This window comes from Eublepharis macularius, chromosome 4 (genome assembly GCF_028583425.1).
Source record: "Eublepharis macularius isolate TG4126 chromosome 4, MPM_Emac_v1.0, whole genome shotgun sequence".
Classification (NCBI taxonomy): domain Eukaryota; kingdom Metazoa; phylum Chordata; class Lepidosauria; order Squamata; family Eublepharidae; genus Eublepharis; species Eublepharis macularius.
In genome coordinates this window covers 79,738,647-79,766,312 of record NC_072793.1, presented here as the reverse complement: position 1 = coordinate 79,766,312, position 27,666 = coordinate 79,738,647, and the positions used below count along the sequence as shown (strand labels likewise).

The window sequence follows — 27,666 nt, the reverse complement described above, 5'->3', positions numbered from 1 at the left end:
AGAGATTAGAAACTCAATGCACCCACTTCCGTGCACAATGCCAGGTGGTACTGGATGCCGAAGCCGAGGAGATGGAGTCAGATGAAGAGGCAACACCTGCGTGCCGGCTGGTTAACTGACCAAGGGGATAAAAGGAGCACACTGAGCAAGGCTTGGCGTGGAAGCAACCGAGCTCGCCCCTCCCTGCGACCTGCACTCCCATTCCTGGAAGCTCTTGACCCTCCCTTGCATCCTGCTCCCCACTGATGGAACTCTTGGCTAACAACCTCGACTCCTGGACTTGCACCTGCCTGCCTTGCTTTGGACTGCCTTGCCTGTGACCTGACCTGGACTGTTGGACTAAGAGCCAAAACACACGTTAAGAAATACCTAGGTTCAGCACGTGTTCTCTTACCTCAAGGTTTGCCGGGATCTGTAGGCGTCCTGGAAGCTTAAAGTAGGTGTCCTGGAAGCTTAAAGATCTGTAGGGGTCCTGGAAGCTTAAAGTCCTGGAAGCTTAAAGGATCTGTAAGTGTCCTGGAAGCTTAAAGGCGTCCTGGAAGCTTAAAGCTTAAAATACAGGAGCCTGTATTTCCCTTCCCCTTTTTGCTGCTCTGTAAATGCTAAACTTTAAGCTTCCAGGACTCCTACAGATCCCTGCAAACCTTGAGGTAAGAGAACACGTGCTGAACCTAGGTATTTCTTAACATGTGTTTTGGCTCTTAGGCTTGAATTGCCAACCAGCTAGTGAGCTACCTTGCTTCCCAGTCAACTAGCCCAGGATGGGTGCCCTAGCTGCTGAGTGTGACGATGGCATATAAATTGGTTACTTTACTTTACTTTAATTGAATTTTTATACCGCCCATCTCCCGAAGGACTCAGGGCAGTGTACAGCAAAAGTAAAACATACAAATATAAAACACTAAGAATATAAAATAAACATATTAAATAATTTAACTCAAAACAGGACAGTTCAGTTAAAACACATTTAGGCTAGCGGGGAGCAGGGAGTAGTTAACCTTGCCTAGGGTGCAAAGAAGCCTGGCCCTGGCTAGATAGTGGGCATGGTGGGAGACAAGGGTGTCAGTTGTGTGATAATGTGTAAAAGCCAGAACAGGCATTCTTTTTCTTTTCTTTTTTGCATTTGGTATGTCATCCTGTCAGTTTCTCATGTCCATGTACTACTGAAGTCAATGAAATTTAACCATCAACTGTTTACAGTATTAAGTCAAAAAGACATTTCCATGGATTCTAGAATTTTAAAAATATTTTGCAGTCTTCATTCACTTCAAACATATCCCTACTCTAGTCAAGTACTGAGCCCTTAACAGTCGTGGACGTGGTCCAGGTTCAAAGAACTCAGTCTGGACTTTAAGCAAGGAGCTATGCTCTCTCTGTGGCTTCCTCACCACCAGCTCTCAAAACTAGTTCTTCCAGTGAGCTAATTGGAGCTATCCCTCTAGGCAGGGGCAGCGCAAGGGTTTGCGGCACTCGCAGCCGGCTGGCTGGGCGCCCCTTGTGCGCACGTGCAAGCACCAGCCTGCGTGATGACGTCACATGTGATGTCATCACGGAGCGTGCTGCCACCAGCCCGATCACTGTGGCGGGCAGCCTCCAAGCTCTCCCGCTTGGTTTCCTGCGCCGCCGCAGATGCCTGCCCGCGGCGGCTGCGCCTGGCTGGGGGCTTATGCTGGCGGCGGTGGTGGGAGGATAGGCGGCTGCTGCTTTGTGGCGCGCGCTCCCACCCCCCGCGCCTCCTCTGGCACTCCCTCTGGCACCCCGCGCCTGAGGCCACCGCCTACCTGGCCTCAATGGGCACGCCGGCCCTGCCTCTAGGTACATTCCAGCCACAATCTTCAACTTTGCTTAGCTGTCCTAGTGTGGCATCTGCCGTTTTTTAGCATTTTCTGAAGGCTTCCACAAATCTACTGTTCTTAGTAGGTGGAGCCATCCAGCATGTACAACAGCAGTTGGTATTGCTTAGCAATCCTGTGCCCCCTCCCCCAATATTTGATGAGTGCACCCCACCAAACCCTTTGCCAGGTAAATCAGATCCATCTCATTAGCTCCCTATTGCAACATGTTCAGTTGAAATCAGCACCATTTAAATGGGAAACTAACTACCTCATATAGGGTGACAGTGTGTGTATGTGGATAATTTGGGTCCAATGGAGCAGCATTTCCAGGGGGGTGGGTTGAACTGCAGCAGTAGTGGTGAAGTGAGAAAGCCGTGCTCTGCAGGCAGAAATCATTCTGTCTGCAGAAGCACTTCATTGGATTCAAGCCTATAACTGTACCTCTAATGCAGCTGTTGTTGCAGAGTTTGAAAGTGGCTTGCAAGAATGGAAGTGCCATGGGGAACCAGCATTGGTATGATGCAGTAGCCATTCTCAATTGTTTGTTTCCCTTGTTGGTTTCAAAAAAGAGGATAATTTTCTTCCTTTTATCTGACAACGAAAATTCTTTTCAACCTGTATGTGAGTGCTCAGGCACAGGTTTGGAATTTGCCTCTCATCACATGTTGAAATGTTAAGCAAAACTACATTTAGGGATGATATTTTTCTTCTTCAAGTACATTAAAAAAATTAAATACCATCTTCTCAGTTAAGTGTCTGTTAATCATTCTGGCTTGTTGTCCGCTTAGCCAGTTTTCTCTTTTCCTTTGTTGAATGTAGACTCTATCTAAATTAGATTAAGAAGTTCCAGGTCACTGTTTTCAAATTCAGTTTCCTTTTGCATATATAAACTACAGCAGAGGAAGCTAGCGCTATGCCAGATCTTTCACTTGTGGACATTTACATAATAAAATATCTTTGTGGGATACTGAAATGTTTGCCAAGAGTAGAGTTGCTGGGCACAGCCTGGCAACCAGTGGGGGAATGGAGAGGGGAGGGGAGGGGAGGAAGTGCTGTTGTTGATGATAGGACATCACTTCTGCGGAAAACCTGGAGTGGCCCATCAGCTAGGTCTCAGCTGATAAATAATCTCAGCTAGGTACCCTAAATTAAATATAAGGGAAAGGCTTTCAATTTAGATTGGATGGATGCTCTGACAGATTTGACTTCTGTTAAGTTTTATTATAGAAATCAAATTTTAATTGAAGACAATTGTAGCTTTGCAGCTGAGGAATTGCTTATGGGTTTTCCTGGAGGATTTGTGATCTTCATCCAGTTTAGTTTCATGGTGATGTGATGCCACAGGACTGAGTTTTGAATAAATGTGCAGATGTCCATATTTGCATCTGCAGCAAGTTGCAACCAGATGGTGTATTGTACCAAATGAAGATCGTTTGATTCTAAAATGTAGCCATTGCTTGGTACAGAGATCAAATAAGAATATTCTTGGGCCAGATGAGATTTTCCTGACACAAGCAGATCCAACTGTTGCTTTAATTCACATTACCTTGTGACAGGATAATCCTGGCAGATACAGGATCTGTCTTTTGCATGCGAATGCAAGCCTCCCTGAAATGAGGGTTGATTATCATGAATGAAAAGCGGAATTCTTCTCTGAGGAAGTTAATGGTCTTCTATCAGGTACATGCAACAATGGGTTGGCTCAGTTAAAAGTTGTCTTTACAAGTACCATGAGTTAAATTAGTTGGGTGAGTAGGACTTCAATGGCCTTTCCTGTTCTTTAGTTCACCTGCATATGTATCATATGTAGGAAAGTTTCATGTTTGTGAAACTACTTACCCTTCTTTAGCTCTCACTCTCAAATGTATACAAATGTTGATCCATGTAACTTAGGGTTGTCAGTTCCTCCCTGGCAACTAGCGGGAGGGCAGTGGATGGTGGGGGTTTGGGGCAGTGGGGCAGCAGTTTCCCTATATACTACATGTGTGAAGTGTGTGCACACTCCATGGCACCAGTCAATAAGGTTACTTCCAGTGCTACCTAGTGTTTTGCTGTTGCTTCTGGATCACACTGGAAGTGATGTCATTGGCTGGGGGCATGGGGGCATTCATGCTCATTTTCCCAGCCTACTTCCTGGCCTCTACCAATGGTGGAAAATCTTTAGCAGCCTGCCTCTTCCAGTGGGCAGAGACTTCAGTTGCTGGAAGATTGTCTACCATTGGTGGGAACCTGGCAAGGCTAATGCCACTGTAACCTCTAGATTGTAGTATTGTAAACCAGTATGTGGGACTGCTTCTGAAGAAGCTCAGAAGCTTTAATTAGTGTGAAAGGCAGCTTTAATTAGCCCAGAAGCATTAATCAGTGCAAAAGGCAGCTTCTAAACTTCTGTCTGGAGCTAACTGTTTTCAGTGTATAGCAGCTTGTCACATCACACTTCCTTTGTAGTATAAACAGGGATGATTTCCTACCTTTGTGTGGTTAAAACTGTGTCTTGGTGAATATGTTTACATAGTAATATTCATATCAACATTGAAACACTCATCAGGGTGACAAAAGCATGGCTGCTCTGCTTGTCCTAGGGAACAGGCAGTGAAATTGAGGCACGTTGCCTCTTCTGTTGGATCAAATTGTATTTGTATAAGAATGTGGAGATTTTTTTCAGTGCCATAGAATTTGCAACTTCAAAGTAGGAAGATTCCAGATGTTATAATTCTCTGTAATTCAAAAGCTTGCATACTCCTATACCAACAGATGCCATTTCAATGAACATGACTGATAAAATGTAATATATTGCATCATACTAACTCTTCCATTGCAGGGGTGGTCTGATCATAATTCCCTCTCTTTCCATAGCCCAAGCCCAGCCTTCATTAATTAGATTCCTGAATTAGAATCACTTCAGTCTAATGCTTTACCGCTGTCCTTCCTTGTCAAGCTGAGACTCTGATGTTGTATTTTCTTGCTCTAATAAAGAATTCACCTTGCTTACTGTCTGCATCTTGACTACTCTCTGGAGAGCATTGAAGTGTGCTTAAGCATATTGTAAAGCTTTATTCAAAATGCCTGCTGCATGGGCAGTCATTTGAAATGTTCCATCTTTTGCCCTGTCACTTCAGGCTGGCATGATTCGCACAGACAAGGACGAGTTCTTCATTGAACCTCTGCAAAAAGGGAAGCAGGAGGAGGAGGAAGGTAGGACACACGTTGTGTATCGTAGGGCGGCTGCCAAGAAAACACCTCCCAGTGAGCACCCAGATTTCCAGCACAGAGGTAAGGCTGAGATGTTGATGGCACTAGTTAAAGCACAACTAAAAGCATGAGCCCAGTAGTCAGTATAAGCTCTCAACTTTGACATCCTTGACAGGAGAAATCCCTTCTCTTTCATTACCACATTTCAGCTGTTACCGTTTAGAAGCAGTGAAGGAACTGAAGAGATGAAATTTCAAATACGGGAGCAGCTTAGCATCTTCCTGAAGTGTTCTGATTTTGTTAAAATAAGCAGTGTAGGTCAACTGTGAAAAGGTTTAATGATTTATTTGAAACATTTCTATCCCACCTTGTCTCATCAAACTGAAGGTGGCTAACAATACCACAACCAGGCTGAGAGGACATAAATTATAACAGTCGGAATTAACAAAATGAACACAAATTAAGACTTTTTAGCAGGAGAAACTCATTTGAATTTATTTTCCCAGATTTGATTCAGTGTTCCAGAAGCTACTGTAACAAGCTGAACCAGTAAGTTCTGTGTGTAATTTTTGGCTGTTTTTTTTGTTATGCACATCTCTACAGATGAAGCACCACTGATTCAGTTTTCATATGACCTCAAACTGCAGGTTTTGAATGGCAGTTCACACTTGAAATTTCATCAGCCACAACCTATATGGGGGAGGGGCTAAGGAGTGGACAGACTATTACCAGCAAGGCAAAAGCCATATGACTACATGCAAATTAGTTCCATGATGTATGCAGTAGTCAAGGGTGGCATAGTCATTGATGAATTTGCTGTGGATGCTAGCTGAATGATGACCACTGTAGATATATGTAGGTTTTTTAAAAAAAAATCAGAACCAGGTTTGTAAGTATAGCTGGGGCAGCTGTGAAAAGTGGTAGAAAGAAAGGGCTTCTCCATTGTAAGATCCTTGCCCCTGACTGCCTTGAATAGATGAACTGGGTCCATTTTTGAAGGGGATAAATCACATGGGGGTATTGTTGTGGTGTTGATGAACAGTTATCAAAAAAAGATAGGATGTTGATTAATTTGAATTTGTCTAAATCCTGATGAACAGGCTTTATGAATGGGTCCATATGATGGGGTTGCCTATGTAAGTGCTACATCCCTAAGTCCTTCCTATTCTTTCGACACTGATTGCTGTAGTGATAATGTCTTTATACGGATTAGCTTGGTGTCAGAAAATATTTAACTGCTACAAAAGTTCCTTTGCAACAAAAGAGCTTGAAAGAATTTTATACCTTCTGTCATTGCTCCTTAAAATATCAGATATTAAGTATTCCTTGGCAAATAGCATTGGCATGAATTCAATTGTGAATACAGACTTGACTCACAGAAGCATGTCCTATACTGAGAATAAATTGGGTAAGCAAAGGACTGAAGAATCATACTGAAAATAAAAAGTCTCTTAAATGTCTAAAATAGATGGTTTAGTTTCTAGAAAGGCCAAGACTGCAGAGTTTAACTATCTTCTTGTGGGGGCAGAGGAAAAAACAGCTAGAAATGATTTGTTGGTTGTATGGAGGTAAAAAGCAGGGAGAGGAATTCTCCTTATGAGGTCTGGAAATGTGGGTCCTTGATAGGGGTGTGTAAAATAAAACAAGCCAGAAATACACCTGCAAATCATTGGTTCAGTTTGTTAAAGTGGCTTCTGGAATGGTGAAACAAATTCTGGAAACAGCTGTAATTAATCCCCCACTGAAAAGTTTGTGTGTTACTGGTTCGGTTCTTACAGCTCAGCGGCAGTGCGGACAGGTAGGCACAGGGCTGGCAATGGCAGGTGGCAGGATCTGTGTTTTCCTTAAAAGGAATTAATCAATTGGATCCCAAGAGAAAAGACTGAGCCCTAACGTAGTGTAGCACTATTGGCAGAAAGGGGAATGTGCGCGTTGTGCATGAGTACATTTTGTCTTTGGTGCTTCCCAGGCAACGGCATTTGCACTGAGTAGTTTGTAGGGTCTGATGTGCAAACAGCTTGCTTTGCATTGGGGAGGGAGCAACAGAGTGCACAGCATCATCAGTGTTGCCATCACCAATCCCTTTCTGTGTGCTTTTACGTACAATGGCCTTCTGTGTGCTTCTACGTACAAGGCCGTCAAGCAACCAATGTCCATGCAGGAATGCACTTGTGGGTTTGAGGAGAGAGTGGTCTCCTCCAGTCTTCAAGTCATGGGCTGCCACAAAGGCTCATGTTATGCAGAATAGGGTGAAAATTGGAAATAATAAACAATTATTAAGGGAGAGCTGCACTGAGGAGGACCCAGACATGTGTGGACTGAGTTGCCCATTCAGTGCCCTTCTGCTGTTGCTGCCCTTTGCTTAGATGCCACCACAAGCCAGCTAGGAGTGTAGAAGTCCTCATCTGTTCTGATTAAAACTTGTTAACCCTGTGTTAAATGAGCAGAGATAGCAGGGTGACCTGATTGGTCTCCCACATTTATTGGTCAAAAATAAAAAAAGGGAAGAGAATCATCCCTCATTCCCTCGAAGCCCCAATAACAAGACCAGAGAACCCCTCCCCTTGCTCCCAGTCTCACTGTGGTGGACTGTTTTAGGAAGGAGATGAATCACTGGTGTAGAAGCCTATGAATGAAACATAGCATTGACTCCCATGTCCACGGTACTGTAGCACCTCTCAACATTTCTCTGCCAGCGCTTTATCGTGTTTTGCATATTGCACGAAACAACATTATAGCCCTGTCAAGTCAAGATCGATTGAGAGCTAAGTGCAAAGGATCATGGTAGTATAGTGGCATACATGGTCTACTCTGGTCAAAAACATAGTAACTTTTGAAGAACAACTGGTGCTCAGAGGCAGAGGGCATCGAGTTAAGTGCCAGTCACAGTGACAGCAGGTCCACTGTGACAAGAAGTCTGATGCTGAGATGGAGGCATTTATAGGAACACTTCACTCTTTCTGGCCTTTCTTGTTCTGGAGTTCAAAGATCAGAGCTGAAGGCAGAGCTCAGTTAGATCCACCCACATCAAATCTGGTGAGCCACTACTCCTGAGCATTAAGGACGGATTTACCCTTCATTGTGGGAATAAGCTACAAAATGGAAGAAACAACACATCAACAGGCAATAGCAGGGCAAGGCAACTTATTGGCACTATAACAAATCAGGAATAGTCTTTTAAAATTTTTAGCTGTGCTGGTTGGCAATGGAGCATTTTCCTGTTTAGTAGCTGGCCTGCCACTGCCACATTTTGCCACTCAATTTCCCACAATTGTGTGCACCCACTGATACTCACCTTCTTCAGGGTCCATTGTTGTGTGTGTTTTGCGCTTGAGGAGAAATGTTGGATCAATGGGGTTTTGGACTAGGAGCAGGGGGGGGCTAATGACTGGTAACAATGCAGTTTTTGGTTAAACATGAATAGAGCCTTGTTTCCCCATCCCCCTTGAAAAGACCAGTGTGTGCGCGCAGCCACCCAACACTCTCCTTGATGCCTTTCCCCAAGCATTCTTCTGGGTCCATAAACCAGGGCCGGATTGAAGGGGGCAGGGGTGGTAGTCTGCCCCTGGTGCCGCCAGGGAGGGGGCGCCGGGAGAAGCTGCCAGCTGCTGAGAGAGCACGGGCAGCAGTGTGGGCGGCAGTGTGGGTGGCAGCGCTGCACGCCCCCTGTCCTGCAGGGCAGGCAAAAGGCAGCGTGGGGGGCTGCGAGGCCGCCTGCACCATTCGCCTGCAGGGAGGCAAATGGCACGGGTGGCTTCCCAGCCCCGCACACTGCCTCAGCCGACACACTGCGCAGGTGGCATGCTCCGCCCTGCGTGATGACATCTCAGAAGTGACATCATCACGCAGCGCCAGGAGCGCACGCACACTGCGCTCACACACACAACGGCTCAGACTAGGGTTGCCCTGGGCGCCAGCAACCCTAGATCCAGCCCTGCCATAAACACTGAAAACCATTGCTGTTCTGTGTGCTCAAACTTGGTAGTTTGGTGACTTGGAGGGAGGATTGTGTTCTGTGTGATTTTGGTGCCATTAAGTGCAAAAACAACCACCCCAGAGCCTTGTTTCCCCAGCCACCCTTGAAAAGAACAGAGTGCATGTGTGCACGTGCAGCCAACATGCACCTTGTGCACTTTCAACGGGCCAAACTTTATGATGATGAAAAGAACAGAGTAGATCTAAACCACCTTTGGACTACCTGGAACAAACTAATAAAGGAATGCAGTTCATTCAGAAACCCCTGGTTCAAAACGGAAACATTTTTTTACTGCGCACCCCTAGTCCTTGACCAGTGCAGTATTTGTCTCACCTATAGATCCTATTTTATATCACAATGGCTTCATTAACCTCCCTGCCTTTCATGGTTAACTGTGTCTCAGTAGAAATACTTGGGGGAAAAAAATGAAGAAGAGACAAAGACCAGAGGAACAGAATGTCCCTGTACAAAGGAATAGAGAAACCCCTGTCTGACAGTAAGTTCTTCTGGAACATTCACAGGGCATTCAACAACTCGTTAACTGCTACAAGGCAGGAGGGTATGAGGTGGTGGCAGGGGTGGGGAGGGAGGTAAGTTCTTGGTGTCACAGTAAAAGATGAGGAATATACAAAAGCCTTATGACAATTCCAAAATAGATGTTTTTATCATTTTGAAAAGCTGAACCCAGCAAATTCAATCCAAGCTATCCACTCCAGTATAATCTGATTTACCCCAAGGTGTTTTTGAGATTCCATGCCATTGTTAACTCACTCACTTACTCACATGTGCACACACAAACACACACACAAATCAGCCAGTTGTCCTGGATGACATTGATCTGGTCTGATTCAGATATAGTCATCCACTTAAGACACCCTAAGCATCCAGTTACCTTTCCTGCATCAAATCATTAAACTCCTGACAAGAGGTACACCACAGATAACATTTTAAGTTTGTTACTGCATACAGTACAAAAGTAATGCTATTCTCATACATATGAATATTATTTTGGCCCTCCATCAAGATACCTATCCTTGAATAATATCTCTACACATGGGAACCAGAACTTTATTGGTTAAGAGAATTCCAAAGACATTTCAAGGTGTCTGACTTCGCTGCGCTGAAGGGCAACATTGATTTGATTCCTCAGACTACCACAGTGAATGTGTTCATACCTTTTCCCTAAATTCTCCACCTCCTTCTTGCAATTTGATGAGAGCATTAGAGAAAGGAGAAGAATGAAAACATTAGCTCAATTATGTGCAATCCTAAGTAGAGTTACTCCATTCTAAGTAGAGTTACTCCATTGATTTCAATGGGCTTAGACTGGAGTAACACTTATTAGGATTGCATTGTTAGATGATTAGAATAAGCCTTTAAGATAAGGCAATCTATAGATATCTACTTTGATCTTGTCTATTCCCTTGTCATTCTTCTCAAAATCTTGAAAATAATGAGTAATAATAAATTGGTGCAGGAATCTGTCAAGTGAAAGATAATTTCACCTTTTATCCAAGACAGATTCCAGTATGAAGCAGCTGAAATGAAATTCATATGCAGATTTGATATTATCAGCCTTGGGCCCATTAGAGACCAGGAGTGGCTACCTCACTACAGACAGCAATTGTAATTCAGTTTGCCTAACTTTGGAAAACCCTCAGCAGAGAGGTCACACTCTCTCGGACGGATAGCTCTTCATTTGATTGTGTTTCCATTTGTGCTGTGCAGTGGAATGTATCTATGGCCTGGGAGATACTGGACCTTATGGCCTTTTGTTGTGATAACTCCCCTCTTCTCACTATTCTTCATCTTCTTTTTTGTGTGTATACATCCTACTATATGAAAGTCTAACCGTGTTTCAGACAACTCACTTCCTACCCTGGTGCACCTCCATAGAGCGCTGCTGTAGAAGGAAGCCCAGAAGAGGCAGCCTGTCCCTTCAAGAGCGCACCACAGAGGGAAGCCCAGGATGGGATCAGGCGTGGAGCAGGTGGCAATGCCCCCTTGCCTTCACCCAGCTAAGATCAGGAGCGGAGCAGGTGGCAGTGCCCGGCCCCACTATCACCCGGCTGGAATCAGGCACCGAGCAGGAGGCCATGCCCACTCCCCCCTTCACCCAGTCAGGATCAGGAGTAGAGCAGACAGCAATGTCCATTCCCCCTTCAGCCCACTGGAATCATGTGTGGAGAAGGTGGCAATGTCCTCCCTCTGTTCACCCAGCTGGGATCAGATGCAGAGCAGACAGCAATGCTTGCCACCCTTCACTCAGATGGAATCAGGCGCAGAGCAGGAGGCAATGCCTGCCCTCCCTTCACCCAGCCAGGATCAGGCGCGGAGTAGGTGGCAATGCCTATCCCCCCTTCACACGGCTGGGATCACACATGGAGCAGGTGGCAATGCTTGCCCCCCCTGCTTTCATCTGGCCAGAATCAGGAATGGAGCAGGTGGCAATGCCCACCCAGCCGATATCAGCCATGGAGCAGGAAGCAATGCCCATCCCCCTTCACCTGGCTGAGATCAGGCACAGAGCAGGCAGCCATGCTCTCTCTCCCTTCACCCACCCAGGATCAGGATCAGAGCAGATGGCAATGCCCGCCCCACCTTCACCCAGCTGCAATCAGTTGTGGAGAAGGTTGCAATGCCTGCCCCCTTCACCCAGCCGGGTTCAGGATGCCCACATACTGTAATTTTCATGTAAAGCACCATAGATATTTATAATTGGGGATAACCATTCATTTCCATGTATGAGAATGAACAGGTATTACCTATATTTTATATTGTTATTTTAGGATTAAAATATGTCATATTCACATGAAACAAAATATAAGTGACCATTTTGTTATCAATGAACTTTAATAAGACAGAAAAACAATAACAGAAATTAAACTCTTGCTATATTTTTAAATAAAAATAAATACTTTAAATTTATTGATTTACAATTTGTCAGCCTTTTTAATGTTGGTATGAAGTAATTTTAAAGTAAAGACAGAAAGATGTTAAATTAAATTATGTATAGATTGTCTAGTATATTCAGCTTTTTAAGAACTATATGGCTTAAACGTTTTCAAATAATATTATTTACTTATTTTGTTATTAAAAAGTAAAACCATAAGATAACAAAACCATAAGATAACATTAAAATAAGTCGATTTCCTATCTTGATTTCCCTTTACTTGTATTTTAACAAATACATTGTGGTACACCACGACAAAAGACTACCTAACCCTAATAATAAAAGAAACAATTATTTAACAACAATAACTCAGATATAATTATTCATTGCAAATTAGCCAATCTCCTTAAGCAGTGCTTTTTTTCTGGGAAAAGAGGTGGTGGAACTCAGTGGGTTGCCCTAGAAGAAAATGGTCACATGGCTGGTGGCCCCGCCCCCTGATCTCCAGACAGAGGGGAGTTTAGATTGAGTGGCGCGGAGGGTAATCTAAATTCCCTCTGTTTGGAGATCAGGGGGTGGGGCCACTGGCCATGTGACCTTTTTCAAGAGGTTCTGGAACTCCGTTCCAACGCATTCCAGCTGAAAAAAAGCCCTGTCCTTAAGTAATTAAGTTTATCTTCCAACTGTTCATATTGCTGCACAGAACCATGTCATGTAGTGCCTTATATTTCCTCTTTTTCACCTCTAGGTGACCTGCCTGTGCATTAGCCAGTGTTAGTTCGTGGCAAGCCAGGTCCCTCTACAGTCCATCAAATAGAAATTACAATATGTGAGAATTTTTCCACATGTGCAAATTAAACAGTTTGTTGCTGCACTCAACAGCATATATACCCAAATCTCTGCAATTCAATTTAAAAAGGTGTAATTAATTTTAAAAAATGTTATTTCCCTGTGAGGGAGTGGAGGAGGGAGTGAAGAGGGCATGGGGCCACAGGGAAGTGGAAGAAAACGGAAGGTGGTCGTCATCGGGGACTCTCTGCTCAGAAGTATGGAATGTTATGTGTCCAGGCCAGTTCCCCTACTCCGAGAGATGTGTAGCTTTCCGGGAGCCAGAATTCAGGATATTACAACTAACAGCTGAAACTGATCACACCAACTGATCAGTACCCGTTTGTGCTGGTTCACATGGGAACGAATGACACGGCCGTGAATACCATTGCAAGAATTAAAGAGGACTATGAAGCTCTTGGAAGGCAGTTGAAGACAGTGGGGGCACAGGTGGTATTCTCTTCTATCCTTCCTGTCAAAAGAAGAGGAATGCAAAGGGAGCAGACCATACTCGAGGTGAATTGTTGGCTGAGGTGGTGGTGCCGGCAGGAGCGCTTTGGGTTCTGGGACCACGGGATAAGTTTCCTTAGAGAAGTATATGGGTGGAAATAAGGGGAGGAAGGACAAAGGGTATTGTTGTTGGAGTCTGCTGCAGACCGCCTGACCAGGGAGAGGAAATGGATGCTGCCCTCCTTGAACAGATTGGTAGAGTATCCAGACATCAGAACCATATAATTATGGGTGACTTCAACTTCCCCAGTGTGTGCTGGGAGACAGGCTCAGCAAAGCGTCATGAATCACGCAATTTCCTGAACTGCCTGGCCGATAACTTCCTTTTTCAAATGGTGGAGGAAGCTACAAGGGGCTCAACCATACTAGACTTAATATTAGCCAACAGGGAAGAATTGGTAGATGGGGTGAAGGTGGTGGGGACCTTAGGGGGAAGTGACCATGTCCTCCTTGAATTCCAGTTGCTGTGGGGGGCGGGGGGACAAAGAAGTTCGTAGCCAAACTCATAGGTTAAATTTTCATAGTGCTGACTTCAATGAACTCAGAGGCTTGATGAGAGTCATTCCGTGGGGGTGTGTGCTTGAAGGGAAAGGATCGAGTAAAGGGTGGGCTTTTCTCAAACATGAGCTTTTGCAAGCTCAAGCCCTCACTATTCCAGCAAGATGGAAATATGGTAAGGGCTTCAAGAAACCGATGTGGATGAACAGAGAGCTCCAGAATAAGCTAAGGGAGAAAAAGGAAATGTTCAGGAAATTGAGGGGACAGACCTCTAAAGAGGAATATATGAGGGTTACTAGGTACTGCAGATCAGCCATCAGAAAAGCCAAAGCTCAGTATGAGCTGGGTCTGGCCAGGGGTGCTCGCTACAATAAGAAAAACTTCTACAGTATGTGAGAAGCAAACGCAAGGTAAAAGAGGCAATTGGACCACTGTTGGGAGTGGAAGGAGAAACTCTGATGGAGGACAGAGAGGTTGTGGAGAGGCACCTGGCTGCACTGGATGAATACAGATCCCCTGGGCCGGATGGTGTGCACCCAAAAGTGCTCAAAGAACTTTCTAGAGAACTTGCAGAGCCTCTGTCCATCATCTTCAAGGCCTCCTGGAGGACTGGGGATGTGCCACAAAATTGGAGAAGAGCGAATGTTATCCCAATCTTTAAGAAAGGGAAGAAGGATGACTCGGGAAACTACAGGCCAGTCAGTCTGACTTCTGTTGCTGGGAAGATATTAGAGCAGATTTTAAAGGGATCGATCTGTAAGCATCTGAAGGACCACTTAGTGATCCGGGGAAGTCAACATGGTTTTGTCCCCAACAGATCTTGTCAGACCAACCTAGTTTCCTTCTTTGATCGAGTGACGAGCTTACTGGATTGTGGGAACTCTGTCGACATGATTTACCTGGATTTCAGTAAAGCTTTTGATAAGGTTCCCCATGATGACATTCTAAAGGGTAAACTAGAAGACTGCGGACTGGACTATAGGACAGTTCAGTGGATAGGGAACTGGTTAGAGGACCGCACCCAAAGAGTGGTGGTCAATGGCATTTCATCGGATTGGAGGGAGGTGTCCAGTGGGGTGCCACAGGGCTCGGTTTTGGGCCCAGTACTTTTCAATATTTCTATTAATGATCTGGATGAAGGGGTAAACAGGCTACTCATTAAATTTGCTGATGATACCAAACTGGGAGGAGTGGCAAACACCCAAGAAGATAAGAGTTAAAATTCAACAAGACCTGAATACTCTGGAGAAGTGAACGGTTGTGAACAGGATGCAATTCAACATAGATAAGTGCACAGTATTGCATCTGGGCCACAAAATTATGAAGCACAAATACAAGATGGGGGATACACTTCTGGGTAGTAGTGTATGTGAAAGAGATCTTGGAGTAAGAGTGGACTGTAAATATGAGCAGTCAGTGTGATGTGGTGGCAAAAAAAGGCAAACTCAGTCTTGGGTTGTATCAAAAGGGCCATTGCATTGAAATTGTAGGAGGTCATAGTGCCTCTCTATACTGCCTTGGTCAAGCCGCACCTGGAGTACTGTATGCAGTTCTGGAGGCCTCACTTCAAAAAAGATGTGGACAAAACCGAGAGGGTGCAGAAGAGAGCGACGAGAATGATCAGAGGTCTGGAGACTGAGTCCTACAAGGAAAGGCTGAGGGCCTTGGGAATGTTTAGTTTGGAGAAAAGGAGATTGAGGGGGGACATGATTGCTCTCTTTAAATATTTGAAAGGCTGTCATTTGGAGGAGGGCAGGGAGCTGTTCCAGTTTGCAGCAGAGGACAGGACTCGAAGCAATGGGCGTAAATGACATGCAGAAATTACATGCTGGATATTAGGAAAAACCTTTTCACAGTCAGAGTAGTTCAAAGGTGGAATCAGCTGCCTAGGGAGGTGGTGAGCTCCCCTTCACTGGCAGTTTTCAAGAAGAGGCCGGATGAATATTTATCAGGGATACTTTAGGCTCATCCTGCATTGGGCAGGGGGTTGGACTAGAAGGTCTGTATGGCCCCTTCCAACTCTTTGATTCGGTGAGTTTTTTTTCTGTGTGAGTTTTTTTTCTGTGTGGGCTTTTTTCTGTATGGGTTTTTTCCTTGTGGGCTTTCCCCCATCTGGGCTTATTTTCATGTGGGCATTTTCCCATGTGGGCTTCTTTCCATGTGGGCTTTTTTCTTTTGAGCATTAATGACTGTGGGTTTTTTTTTCCTGTGGGTTTTTTTTCAGTGGGCTTTTTTCATGGAACCAAGTCGTCACACTTGGTAAAACCTTGCTGCAAAGTGGTAGTCTAAAACTGATGCACAGAAATCTGTATGAATGGCCTTCCCCTGACCCTTGCCCTCTCATTATTAAGCTGCCTGCATTTTACAATGCTGAATTCTGTATTCCATCTGTTCCACAGAATTTGGGCTATCTCAGAACACTAGGGATATTAAAAGAACTTTTTGTATCAGTGTTTTTCAGACATTTTCCCTTTTAAAGAAATGGAATGTACTTGAAGAGAACATATGCTAATAGAATGGTGCAAGATTGTGTCAAGCTGGAGATCATTTCAGTTTTAATCAAAATGTTTTATGAGTTTAAAGAAAAAAGGAAATGCATCTTGGCAAGGTAATCTGTAGTTGTTTCAATAACAGTAAGAGGCTAAAGGACTCAAAATTTCCAGCCCCTTAAACACAACACTTCTTTATTAATGGATTGGAAAAATTACAGCCTCCTGTTCTAAACAAGTGCCATTAGTTCAAACACAAGTCTGACACATTAGAATTGGATGTGAGATTATATGGAAGGATAATATATAAAAAAGAACACAGGAGTTTATTGTTACGGAACTGCAATAATATAGTTCATTTCAATTTTTTTAAAGTTAGTAAAAGACCATAACAATTATATATGAAAGTGCAAACCATAAGCAAAGTTATACCATTCTAAGCCCATCGACTTCAAAGGATTTAGGAGGGTGTAACTCTGTTTAGGATGGCGCTGTAAGTTGCTCATATTAGATTGCAAGTATGATACAGCCTACTAGGACAGACTGAGGCTACCGCCTATTAGCATCTGGAGCTTTCCAGAACAATAGCCATAGACAGAGTAGAGAGAGTGATTACTGTTCTTGGCCCTGTCCAGTGTCCCTGTGTTCAGCCAAAAACATATGATAAGTTCTACATGCATGTGTACATAGACTCCACCACATTGATTAGGAATGCAACTTTTTGCAGTTTTCCCTTGCGGGGGGTGGGTCCAGCCAGTGCAGTCCAACTGTCCTGTGTTCATGATTTTTATAGGTCTTCATAAAGTTAAGATATTATTGTATTTTGCTTTTACCTGTAAATGTTAATCTATTACAACCTACTATTAGAAGCCACCTTGAATGAAGAGGAAAGGAAGGGTAAAAATGTTTCAATAAACAACCAAGCAAGCAAACAAATAAGTGAATGTACTTGGATTCTGAATGGGACAGGGATTCTTTTTTGGCTAGGCAAGCAGTAAGATGTCTCTAGATCAGTTGATAGACATGTAAATGCCAGAAGCCTGCATTGTTGACCCTTGCTTAGTAAGAAGGGCAGTACTTTCAATTGCTCTTCTTAGGTGTTTAATTTGCAGGTGGCTCCATTGCTTCTCCTTGTTTCAGTCTCCCATGCAGCCTTTGCTTCAAGAAATGTGCTTCTCTCCATCCATGATCTAACTTGTGAACCTGAGGAGCATTCAGATTTCCATCTCTTTTGAGGCTTGCCAGGTCTCCCACCGTAGCAGGGTATTCCCGATTCCCAGCCTCTATCCCCTGCTGCTGCTCACCTGGCTGGCAGAGGGGGAAAGGTATCAGGAAATGGGGGAGGCAGGCATGGGGCATGTGCATGAAGTGTGCACATGCCCAGCCATAGCACAGGAAAATGACAGCATGCCGAGATTGGGGGTTATTTTATTTAAATTTGCCAACTCTCAGTTTAGAAAGTTCTGATTTGGGGGCAGTGCCTTGGGAAGGTAGCATTGGACAGCAACGAACGAGGATCACAACGACCACCTGATCGTTTAGAACAGCTTGTTCGTGAACAGCAGATTGAGCTGTTCGTGAGTTTTTTTAGTTCGTATTGTTGTTTGTGCCCATCTCTACTCCCATGAGGAGGAAAATAGAAAAGGCTACCACAAAGTTATAAAAATTAAGGTGTTTCGTAGATTTCAGAGATATTTAAGGGAAGAGTGCTTCCATTCTAGTTTGTCAAACTGACAAATGCTATTGATTTTTTTTAAAAAAGTCTATAGATTACTTATAAGAAACCAATGCATATTGTTTTTAGTTCTCTGTCTGGAATTCTTCAGTAGACTCATAAATTGGCCCAGGGTTGGCCACTAGCCACTATAATTTACCAGTTACCTTTAAATAGAATTGCTCCATTAGAAAACTGACGTTTTTTTAAAATCCAGTCAATATTTTTCCTTCAGTGTGTACCCCTGGTGATTAATGAGAGTTCTCTTATTTTGCAGTCAGTAAGGCTACAATGACTTTTTTTGTCTCCTTCCTATATCGTATGTGCATGATAAATACATCTGTCTTTCCCCCTGCCTTCTCCCCCCCCCCCCCCCGCTTCTGAATTTCACTTTGCAGAGTCACACAGCTTTTCAGAGGCAAGATGGATTGTGAATTTTGCTGTGATTCAGCTCTTGAATAAGAAGCAGGGGTTATGCACTTCTGAGGAAATGAGTCTCAAGGGATTGTTAGGCCAATGGCTGTCACTATTGCTAACCACCAAGGTGGCTGATGAAACTTTTTTTACTAAAAAAATAAATAGGAGCTTTGAAGCAGCTTTATCACCCAACTTTGGATACATTGAAGGAGCTCTATTTTTATAGTTCAGATAATGTGATATGATGGATTGATCCCTTTACTGCCTCTTTCCCTTTTTCCATGCAGTGTTAAAAATTAGTTTGTAGAGAATTCTGCCTTATTTTTTAATCGTATATATTTTTTTATTTTAGTTTATAAAATTTCTAATCTGTTTTTCCTCCTAAAATAGTACCAAAGGTAGCATTATAACGAATAAAAACAGTAAAAAAAATCATAATGTAAAAACTGAAAACTAATAAAGAACAATAAACTAAAAACAGTCATGGGACAAATCTAATTGATGCTATTCTCTGAGTTTTTTTCTATTCTATAGGCCTTCCAGAAAATAAATTGCATTAACCCTATCCCAAAGGCCTGTATGGTTGATACCTGCCTTGTCTTCTGAGGATAGCACAATCCAGGGCTAGAAGCTAAGGTTGCCAACTCTGGGTTGGGGAATTCCTGAAGCAGATCTTGGGGAAGGAACTCTGCAAGGATGTGAGGCCATAGAATCTACCCTTTGAAGCTGCTGTTATCTCCAGGGGGGGCTGATATCTGTAGCTGCGGATCAGTTGTAATTCTGGGAGATCTCCAGCCCTCTCCTGGAGGTTGGCAAACCTAACAGCAGTTCAAAAGACCTCCCTCAAGTCCTGAACACCCTCTGTTTGGCTGAATTTGGTTCCTGCAGAAAAGCATGATACGTGAATCTTGGGGCCCTAGCATGCGACCAACTGTCTTATAATTTAATGCTAGAGTTATGACCTCATCTTTGAGCAAAACATAATATCACAAACTGAAGCTCCTTATGGGCAAATAACGGTGATCAATCTTTCAAATTTTAAATATGTAGTAGCTGCATATTTGGGAAATATTCATTGGGAGCCAGTGTGATGCAGTGATCAGGATTGCCAGGTACTTCTACTTTAAAACTAGGAGGTGGGGTGCCAGGAGGGTGGGCGGTGCAAGTTCTTCTCAGAGAGAGAGAGAGAGAGAGAGAGAGAGAGAGAGAGAGGCTCAGGATAACATCACTTCAAACTGGAAGTGATGGGGTCTCAGCTGGACCAATTTTTAGAGATCAGGCCAAACTATAGTGTTTTCTGTATGTTTTGGGGTCAATTCCTAAAAAAATTGTCTCTGATGAGACCCTGTCATTTCTGGTTTGAACTGGAAGTGACATCATTTCACCACATGCTTTGGCCAGCCCCTTCCCTCCCGCCAGTGGTGCTGCAGGAGTGGCAGCTTAGAATGGATGGGGTGGGGTTGACAACCCTAGCAGTGATTCAAATGCTGGACTAGGACCTGCAGGACACATTCAAATCCACACTGAACTATGAAGCTCATTGTATGACTTTGGGCCAGTCATTTCCCTCACTCTAACTTACCTCACTGTGTTATTGTGAGGGCACAACAAAGGAGAGGAGAACAGTACACTCCACTATGAGCCTTCTTCGGGGTGGAATGTATGGGGGGAAATGTAATAGATTATTTTAGGTTCATCTATAGCTCAGTTTGGGGCTGTGATATTTTCAAGAAACATCTATAACCTCAAAGGTCACTTAGGAAAGGAAAAAACACAGCAAGGTGAGGTACATTTCTCAAGATCATGGAACAGGAATAAAATGCAAGATAACTGAATTGTTATAAAATATAAGCTTTTTAAATGCACTTTACTTATCTTTTAAAACTGTTAAAAACCAGATTCTTCGTATTAGACATAGATCAAATAAAACTATGCTTGGTTTAGGAATATTGTTAGTATTTATGTGTTCCAGGTCAAAATGAATTCAAGTTATTAAGATTGTTTTTTGCTTCCTTCTGCAATACTGGACCAGCTCATATGGACTGCTTGTCACCTGCAAAAGAAGAGCTTAAAACACTGACAGAATTAAAATGGAGTCTCTCTGGTTAGATCACACAAGGAACTTATGTCAGACCTGACACTGGCCAGGTGATCCATGACAGGAGGCAGAGGTTGGTGGAGGCTAGGGGCAGGGTATCCCCCATTAGAGTGGGGGATCTGGCAAGCATGAAAATGGGGATGATCTGTCTCTGTGAGTACCTTCCAATTGTAGTTGATAGAGTGTCAAACATTATTTCAACCTTTTTTGTACAGTAACTCTGGGTGTTTTCACATGGCCAAAGCCTCTGGAAGATCGTGCAAAACTCACAACATGAAGTGTCTTCCTAGTGTGATTTCCCGGCACGATTTTGTTTAATGGCACGATTTCTGATGTCATCATGCCATTAAAGGGGATCATTCCGGAAAATCACTCTAGGAAGACGCTTCACGCCATGAGTTTCACGCGATCTTCCGGATGCTTACAGGTGCGTGTGAAAATGGCCTCTGTCTTTTTATTATATACTTTAATTGTTGTAAGCCTTCATGGTTTCCAACAAAAAGGACACGATAAAGGCAATTTTAAATAACTGTGCTCCTCAGGAGTATCATTGTCTTAGTTTACATCAACTATATCAAGAAAATTATACTTTTGATATGTTCCTAGTAATTTTGGTATACTATGTCTGGCCAATTGTCAATTATATTTGGAACAATGTTTCCAAGGTACGCATTTCCCAACACCTTCCCAAGAGCATGTCAGAGGGTACTACAGACGTGCAATCAAATAATCTACTACTGAATAACACCACTTCTGTGGAAGCTCCAAGTCAAGCATTAAAATGAGTTTAGCAATGGTCGAATCCACATTCACCCATTACCCGCATGTTTATCGGATATCTTCCGTTTGCCTCCAATCCGCGATTTTTTCCTCTTCGTTCACATTCCTGCTTCCAATCCGTCTTTCTCGCGCATCCCTCCGGTCACATGGCCGCTCAAAAACCGCTTTTTGGGGTGGGACCTTTTTTCCCGCCCATTTTTTTTTATTTTTTTGAGCGCACTTTTCCGTTATTTCGATCTTGCCTTATAAAGAAACATCATTGAAGATAATGATGCCTCTCTTTCCTCCACTGACAGCACTGATGGCTCTCTCCCGTTTCTTTTTTGGAAATTTGGAAGCATGTGGGAAGCTTTCATGGGCATTTCCTATGCAGGACAGTTCAGTGCCTGAATTTTACTGAAGTTTCACTTCCTTGGAGTGTCATTATTTCGATATTTCGTAATTTTGATATTACAGTAATATAAAAAAAATAAAAAACAGTTAAAAAGGAAGTTTCGCAAGTCCGTTCTGAGGATGGATTCACCCCAAAATGATTTTTCAAACTACCAGATTTGATTCAGAAACAGCATAATCAATAAATCCAGTGCTATGAAGTCAAAAACAGTCTTTTGCAGACTACGAAGCACTTGCAAGTTGAATCAGCCAATAGGAACTCTCGGAACGGCTGGAGAGACAGGAAGGGGGGTGGTTTTTAAAAAAACCACGTAAATTGCGCATTGGCCCATTCACGGCCACTGTGAAACTCCCGTTGAAAACCTGTGACTACATATTCGGGAGAAATGCGAATGAAATGCGTCTGTTTAATGAGGTAATGTGACCGGCACTCGGGATTGCGTGGGGAATGCGGGGAACATGCGACTTAGAATGAGTAATGTGGATTTGACCAATGCTAATCTGAATTTCAGAAAGTATCTTCATTTTTTCTTGGCGATTAATTTTTTAATTTTATCAGTTGAGTCATTGATAAATAAAAATATAAATTCTTATAGTATGGTGTTATACTTAGTAAATGACAGATCAAGGTAACAGGATGATGTTCTGCTCCCAGTTACATGATACAGTAATAAAAGTTCCTCATCCTGCTAAATTATCTTGTGCCATCATTTATTTTCGTTCAGACAATTTATACCTATTAGGTTGAATCATACAAACTTCAGCTCAAAGAAAGGTGATTAAATTATGATTTAATGGATATGTGTTAGCATGAATCTTTTTGTAATGGCTGCTTTGCTTGAAGTGCTCTAAATGTTGTAGTCGTATGTGATTGAGTGGCTATGTTTAATAATTAAATGCTTAATTTCCATTTAATAAGATTGTAAGCCTGTAGGACAGGGCCATCTTATTAGTTTTAAATGGTATAAAGAGCTGCATATATTCAGGGGCTTTCAGGATAAAAGTACTTACATGTGGCACATTAGAGAACAAGGATATAAGTATATTTCTTTATTTTCTTAAAATCCATTCTTCGGTGTTGCCTTTCAGCTCAATCACACAGGTCATGTACAAATTTAAGAATTTAAAAAAAAACTCCCATAGGAGGTGCTAAAATGCATAATAAAACTTGAAAATACAACCATGAAAGCAGAAAGGAACCCCTTAAATCCACAGCAGCTAAGCAAGAGGTGATTTGCATATGTCAAAAAGCTATCACTGACCTTTCAAATCCTCTCCTTTCAAAAGCCATGGAGACAATTCACAAATTCTTGGCTGATCTGTACATGCAGCAAAATAAGGTAGCTTCAGTTGCTCACTAATTAGTTAAATGTTGCTTGAGCCTTTGCAGGCAATATGTAAGCTGCTTTTCTCCATCTAGGATTTTCTTGGGGGAGGGGTGGGGGAGTTAGTTGCCTTAGGTTTTTTTATATATAGGGTAGTATTGTAATGCAATTTGATGTGATGTAACTGATTGCATTGTTATGAACTGCCTTAAATTCTCTTTTGGGAGAGGCAATATACAGGTATTTCAAATAAATGTAAGGTTTCCTCTGTATGGTCAGGGACTGATTACGTAGGGAGAGGTCTATGGTTGTACACATCAGTTTATCTAATTTTCAATGTAGTAACAATAATAATAACATTCGATTTATATACCATCCTTCAGGACAACTTAATGTTCACTCAGAGTGGTTTCCAAAGTATGTTGTTATTATCCCCACAACAACAATCACCCTGTGAGGTAGGCAGGGCTGAGAGAGCTCTGGCAGAACTGTGACTAACCCAAGGTTACCCAGCTGGCTTCAAGCAGAGGAGTGGGGAATCAAGCCCAGTTCTCCAGATGAGAGTCCCATGCTCCTAACCACTACACAAAACATGGCATTATCTGTGGATACTTAAATCTGGAGCCATGAACAGACAAGACAGATCTTTCAGCAAACCTGAGAAAAGCCCCAGGTTTGCAGAAAAATGTGAAATCTAAAAAAAGAAAAAAAGAAGATAAAAACATTGTGGGAATAAACCCCCTCTCCAAATAATAGAAGCAGTGTCTGCAATTTTAAGAAATAAATGCCCTCTCAGTGGCCTGTTATGGCCATTTCTAGGAAACTCAACAGTATTGCCAGTCTTCAACTCTTGGTTTCTGTCAGTAGAAGATGGAGGGGGGGGCAGGGCTCTTTCCACGGCTCTTTTGGCCTTTGAGGGATGATCCATGGAGCCAGGACTACCAGCGATCACCAGGATGCTTGCTACCACCTGTCTTGCATGACTCACCCAGGCTCAGCTGCTTGCTACTGTTCAATGGCAGCCATGCCTTGAAAGACAGTGTGGTGTAGTGGTTAGAGTTTCAGACTATGATCGGGGAGGTTTTAATTTTCACTCTACTATGGCATTCACTGGGCAAGATTGCCAGTTCCCAGTTGGGGAATTCCTGGAGATTTGGGGGAAGGAGCCTGGAGAGGGTGAGGTTTGTGGAGGGGAGGGACCTCAGTGGGGTGTAATGCCATAGAGTCCACTGTCCAAAGTAGCCATTTTCTCTGGGGGAACTGATATCTGTTGCCTGGAGAGCAGTTGTAATTCCAGGAGATCTCTACCCACCACCTGGAGGTGACAACCCTACCACTAGGTGAGCTTGGGCCAGTCACACACACTCATCCTAACCTTCCTCTCAGGATTGTTGCGAGGATAAAATGGGGAGAGGAGAATGATGTAAGCTGTTTTGGATCCCCATGTGGAGAATGCCACAGTACAAGCAAAGTAAATAATAAATATAGCTAAAGATGGGAGCAGATAAGAGGTTGGTGGGTGGGTGAGAAGGAGAAAAGGATGTAGGGAAATATAATGATATGGTCGCTGCAAGGAGGAGGGAAAGTGGAAATAGTGTGTGGAGTGGGATACAGGAGAAAGTAGATTGCCCACTGCAAGATGCACCATGCGTCTGGAACTGTAGAGAATTTTCCCAGGAAGCGGCTGCCAGGGGAAGGTAAGGAAGCAAAGCTGAAGGTAGAGGGCAGATAAAGGTAGGTTGGCTAGAGGGTGTGAAGGAAAAGCTTTCAGGGGCTTTCAGGGAAGGGAAAGAGGAAATAGTGGAGAGGGGAAAATGAGACTACCCCCTGGAAATCCTTGAAGGTTCCCCCCCCCCCACCTATATAGGCTCTTCTCTGGCCTTCCTCTGAACATGGTTAATGGAAGGAGGCATTCGTATTCACAAATGTGAATGTCTAAAAAAGGCTAAAATGCAAGATGATTTTTTGTGTGTGAAGGAGGTTCTTGGCAAGCTGTTCAAACAACAGTTTAAAATTCTTCCTGAATCAAATATAGAGTGTCCTTCAGCTAAAGTATTTTGCAGAGGTTTTGATTTTATTCATGAAATAGGAATTCATAGCTGCTTCAGCCAAAATCTAAAGCTTTTGTTGATGATGTGTTCTCTTTCCACATAACCCACTGTGTAGTTTATGCTGTTTTATGTTTTCACATTCCTAAATTTTGTTTTAAAACTACCACTAGCATTATATCTTGATAAACAATGAGATGTTAGACAAAACCAATAGATAGGATTGTATCCTTTCTGAGTTTTTTGCCCTTGCCCAGGATGGAAAAGCCACGTGCAAGGCCTTAAGTGATGTAAAAATTAATAAGAAATTCCAGATGGTTTTGAGTATTCTCAGCTGTGTGTTTGTTTGTAGAAGATGTGCTGCTTGGAGTCCAGCCTAGAAAAATATCTTTCTGGTGTGCTGTTGAGATCTCTGCTTGGCTGGAAATGGTGGCCATGGTGGTGATGATGGCAGAAGGATCTGTGTTACTTCCAGCTATGTCTGCAGAATGAGGACAAAGAGTTTACTACAACTTCAGCTTCACTCTGCTGGCTTTTGCAGAGACCATAACTACAAGCTATGTTTTTGCTGCTAATAAACAGTTTACTGGTAAATTAGTTTTGAATTGCTATATACTTTCCTGGTTTTAGTTTTTCAGACTCTAACTTGAACTTGACATGTAATGACTGTGATTGGTATGTGCCTCTTAACAATGGCTGCTTTTGCTTGATGTAGCATCTCTTCTGGGTTTCAGCATTAGGACAACCCTTTTGCATGCCCTTTTGGGGTCTTCTAGTATTCTTGAAACCTGCTGAGTTAGATCCTGTGATCCATCAGTGTAGTCAGTTCACAAAATGGAACTTTTACACTCTTCTCTTCCGTTGTAGCCCCCTGCACTCTTCAAAATGCCACCTGCAATGTTCAGAGACCCTCCCTGGAACAGCACTGGGCACAATTAGGGTTCACAGTTGCCTGCCAATAGCGGGCAATCTCCTTGGAGTTTGCTTCATTGGCTGCTGATTGCTGGTGATTGGAGGGAGGTGGTAAACTCCCCAGCAATTGCCTGCCAGTGGCAGGCAACCCAGAAAAACGTGCACCTGGTGTGCTCCCAGTGGGGTGTGATGAACTCACTTCTTGAAGTGACATGATTGCAACAGCCATGGGCATGCTCCCACAGTTCACCGGGGTCAATTTTGGCCCCAAATAGGCTGAATTGGCCCTGCACAAAGTGTGAGAGCATACCCATGACTGGTGTGATGACTCCACTTCCTGAAAGATGACACCATATCATCACAGGAGCACCAGGAGTGCATGCATGCTCTGCACTCACATGAAGACACATCTGGTAAGTGCTAGCCCCCCTTGCCCTGGCAGGAGGGTAGGGACCTGGCAACCCTAGGCACCATTGGTCTGTAATAGAAGGGGGAATAATCGCAAATCACCCTCCTCATCTCTTAACCCTTGCAAGGGCAGAAATAGACCACAGAATCCAACCCCTTGTTTTTATATCAGCACCCCTTACACACTCTTACTCAGTGCCAAAGGTTCTTGTCCATCAGCTGTATATTAATTTAGCCATGGCTTCTGAAACAAGTATGTTAGTAAAATGTAGGAAAACTGATACAAGAGTACTGGAGGCCTTGAAAATGAAAAAATAGGTGTATTATGGAAATCTAAATAAGATACATTTTTACCTATACAATAAATAAATGTTGGATTGAATACAATATATTAAATCTGAACATTGAGTCTGTAAAATACTCAAGGAGTAAAATACACTGTATACACCTATTCTGAATTTTTGAAACATGTAGTACTCTAATATCTATTTTTCTGTGTTTTAGAGGTTTCTGTGTTTTAGGGATTTGCCTTTTCTTTTATTAGTAAAATATACATAAATAATTTTATTTTAAAATATAATGAACATTTCATACAATACTTAATCTTGCAATAAATTTGGTTATACCTGTTACATACTAGGTGCAACTCAACATGTTGATCAAGATTTCATACTCTTGATAGGCAAGGGATAGAGAGGAAGCAATAGGCTGCTATTGAACTAAGAAATAATGAACTTAGCCATAGGCTTGACATGCTAACATGATTTAAAGGTAAAATGGATCTTATACTAAAAAAAATCCGTATTTTTTTTATTCCTTAATATACTTAATAGCTAGCTGCAATACATGAAACTGTAGTCAATGTACACTCTTAGTGATCTGCATGACTGTTTACCTCTGCATGAGGTTCAAGATGCACCTGTACTCCCAGTGCAAACGGCTTGAACCTCAGCATCCCCAAAAGGCCTGTGATGAGGCACAGAAAAGGTCTGGGTTTCTGTATAGTCACTAAGGTTACCAGCTCCAGGTTGGGAAATTCTTGGAGCTTTGCTGGGGTGGAGCAGGAGAGGGTGGGATTTGTGGAGGGGAGGGACCCTCCAAAGCAGCCATTTTCTCCAGGGAAACTGATCTCTGTGGCCTGGAGATCAGTTGTAATTCCAGATCTCCAGCCACCACCTGGAGGCTGGCAACACTGATAATCACTTAGTGCTTGTAGAAGGCATGTGCTTCATCTGAGCTCCAGTAAACGTGTCTTGCTGAAGAGGGGTCTTGTATCAGAGGTATCAGAGTGCACTTGAAGCATATCTGGCTTAAGTGGCAAAATATACTGTGTCTGTTGCAAGTTTTTTAAAA

At 43.0% G+C, this 27,666-nt stretch overlaps 1 protein-coding gene across 1 annotated transcript in view; it reads left to right on the top strand.

Annotated features, from left to right (window-relative positions):
- Positions 1-27,666, top strand: part of ADAMTS2 (ADAM metallopeptidase with thrombospondin type 1 motif 2) — a 361,463-nt gene that overhangs the window by 145,742 nt on the left and 188,055 nt on the right. The window contains exon 3 of the mRNA XM_054976819.1: positions 4,952-5,105. Coding sequence (XP_054832794.1) covers positions 4,952-5,105 — 154 coding nt within the window. The remainder of the gene's footprint in view (positions 1-4,951; positions 5,106-27,666) is intronic.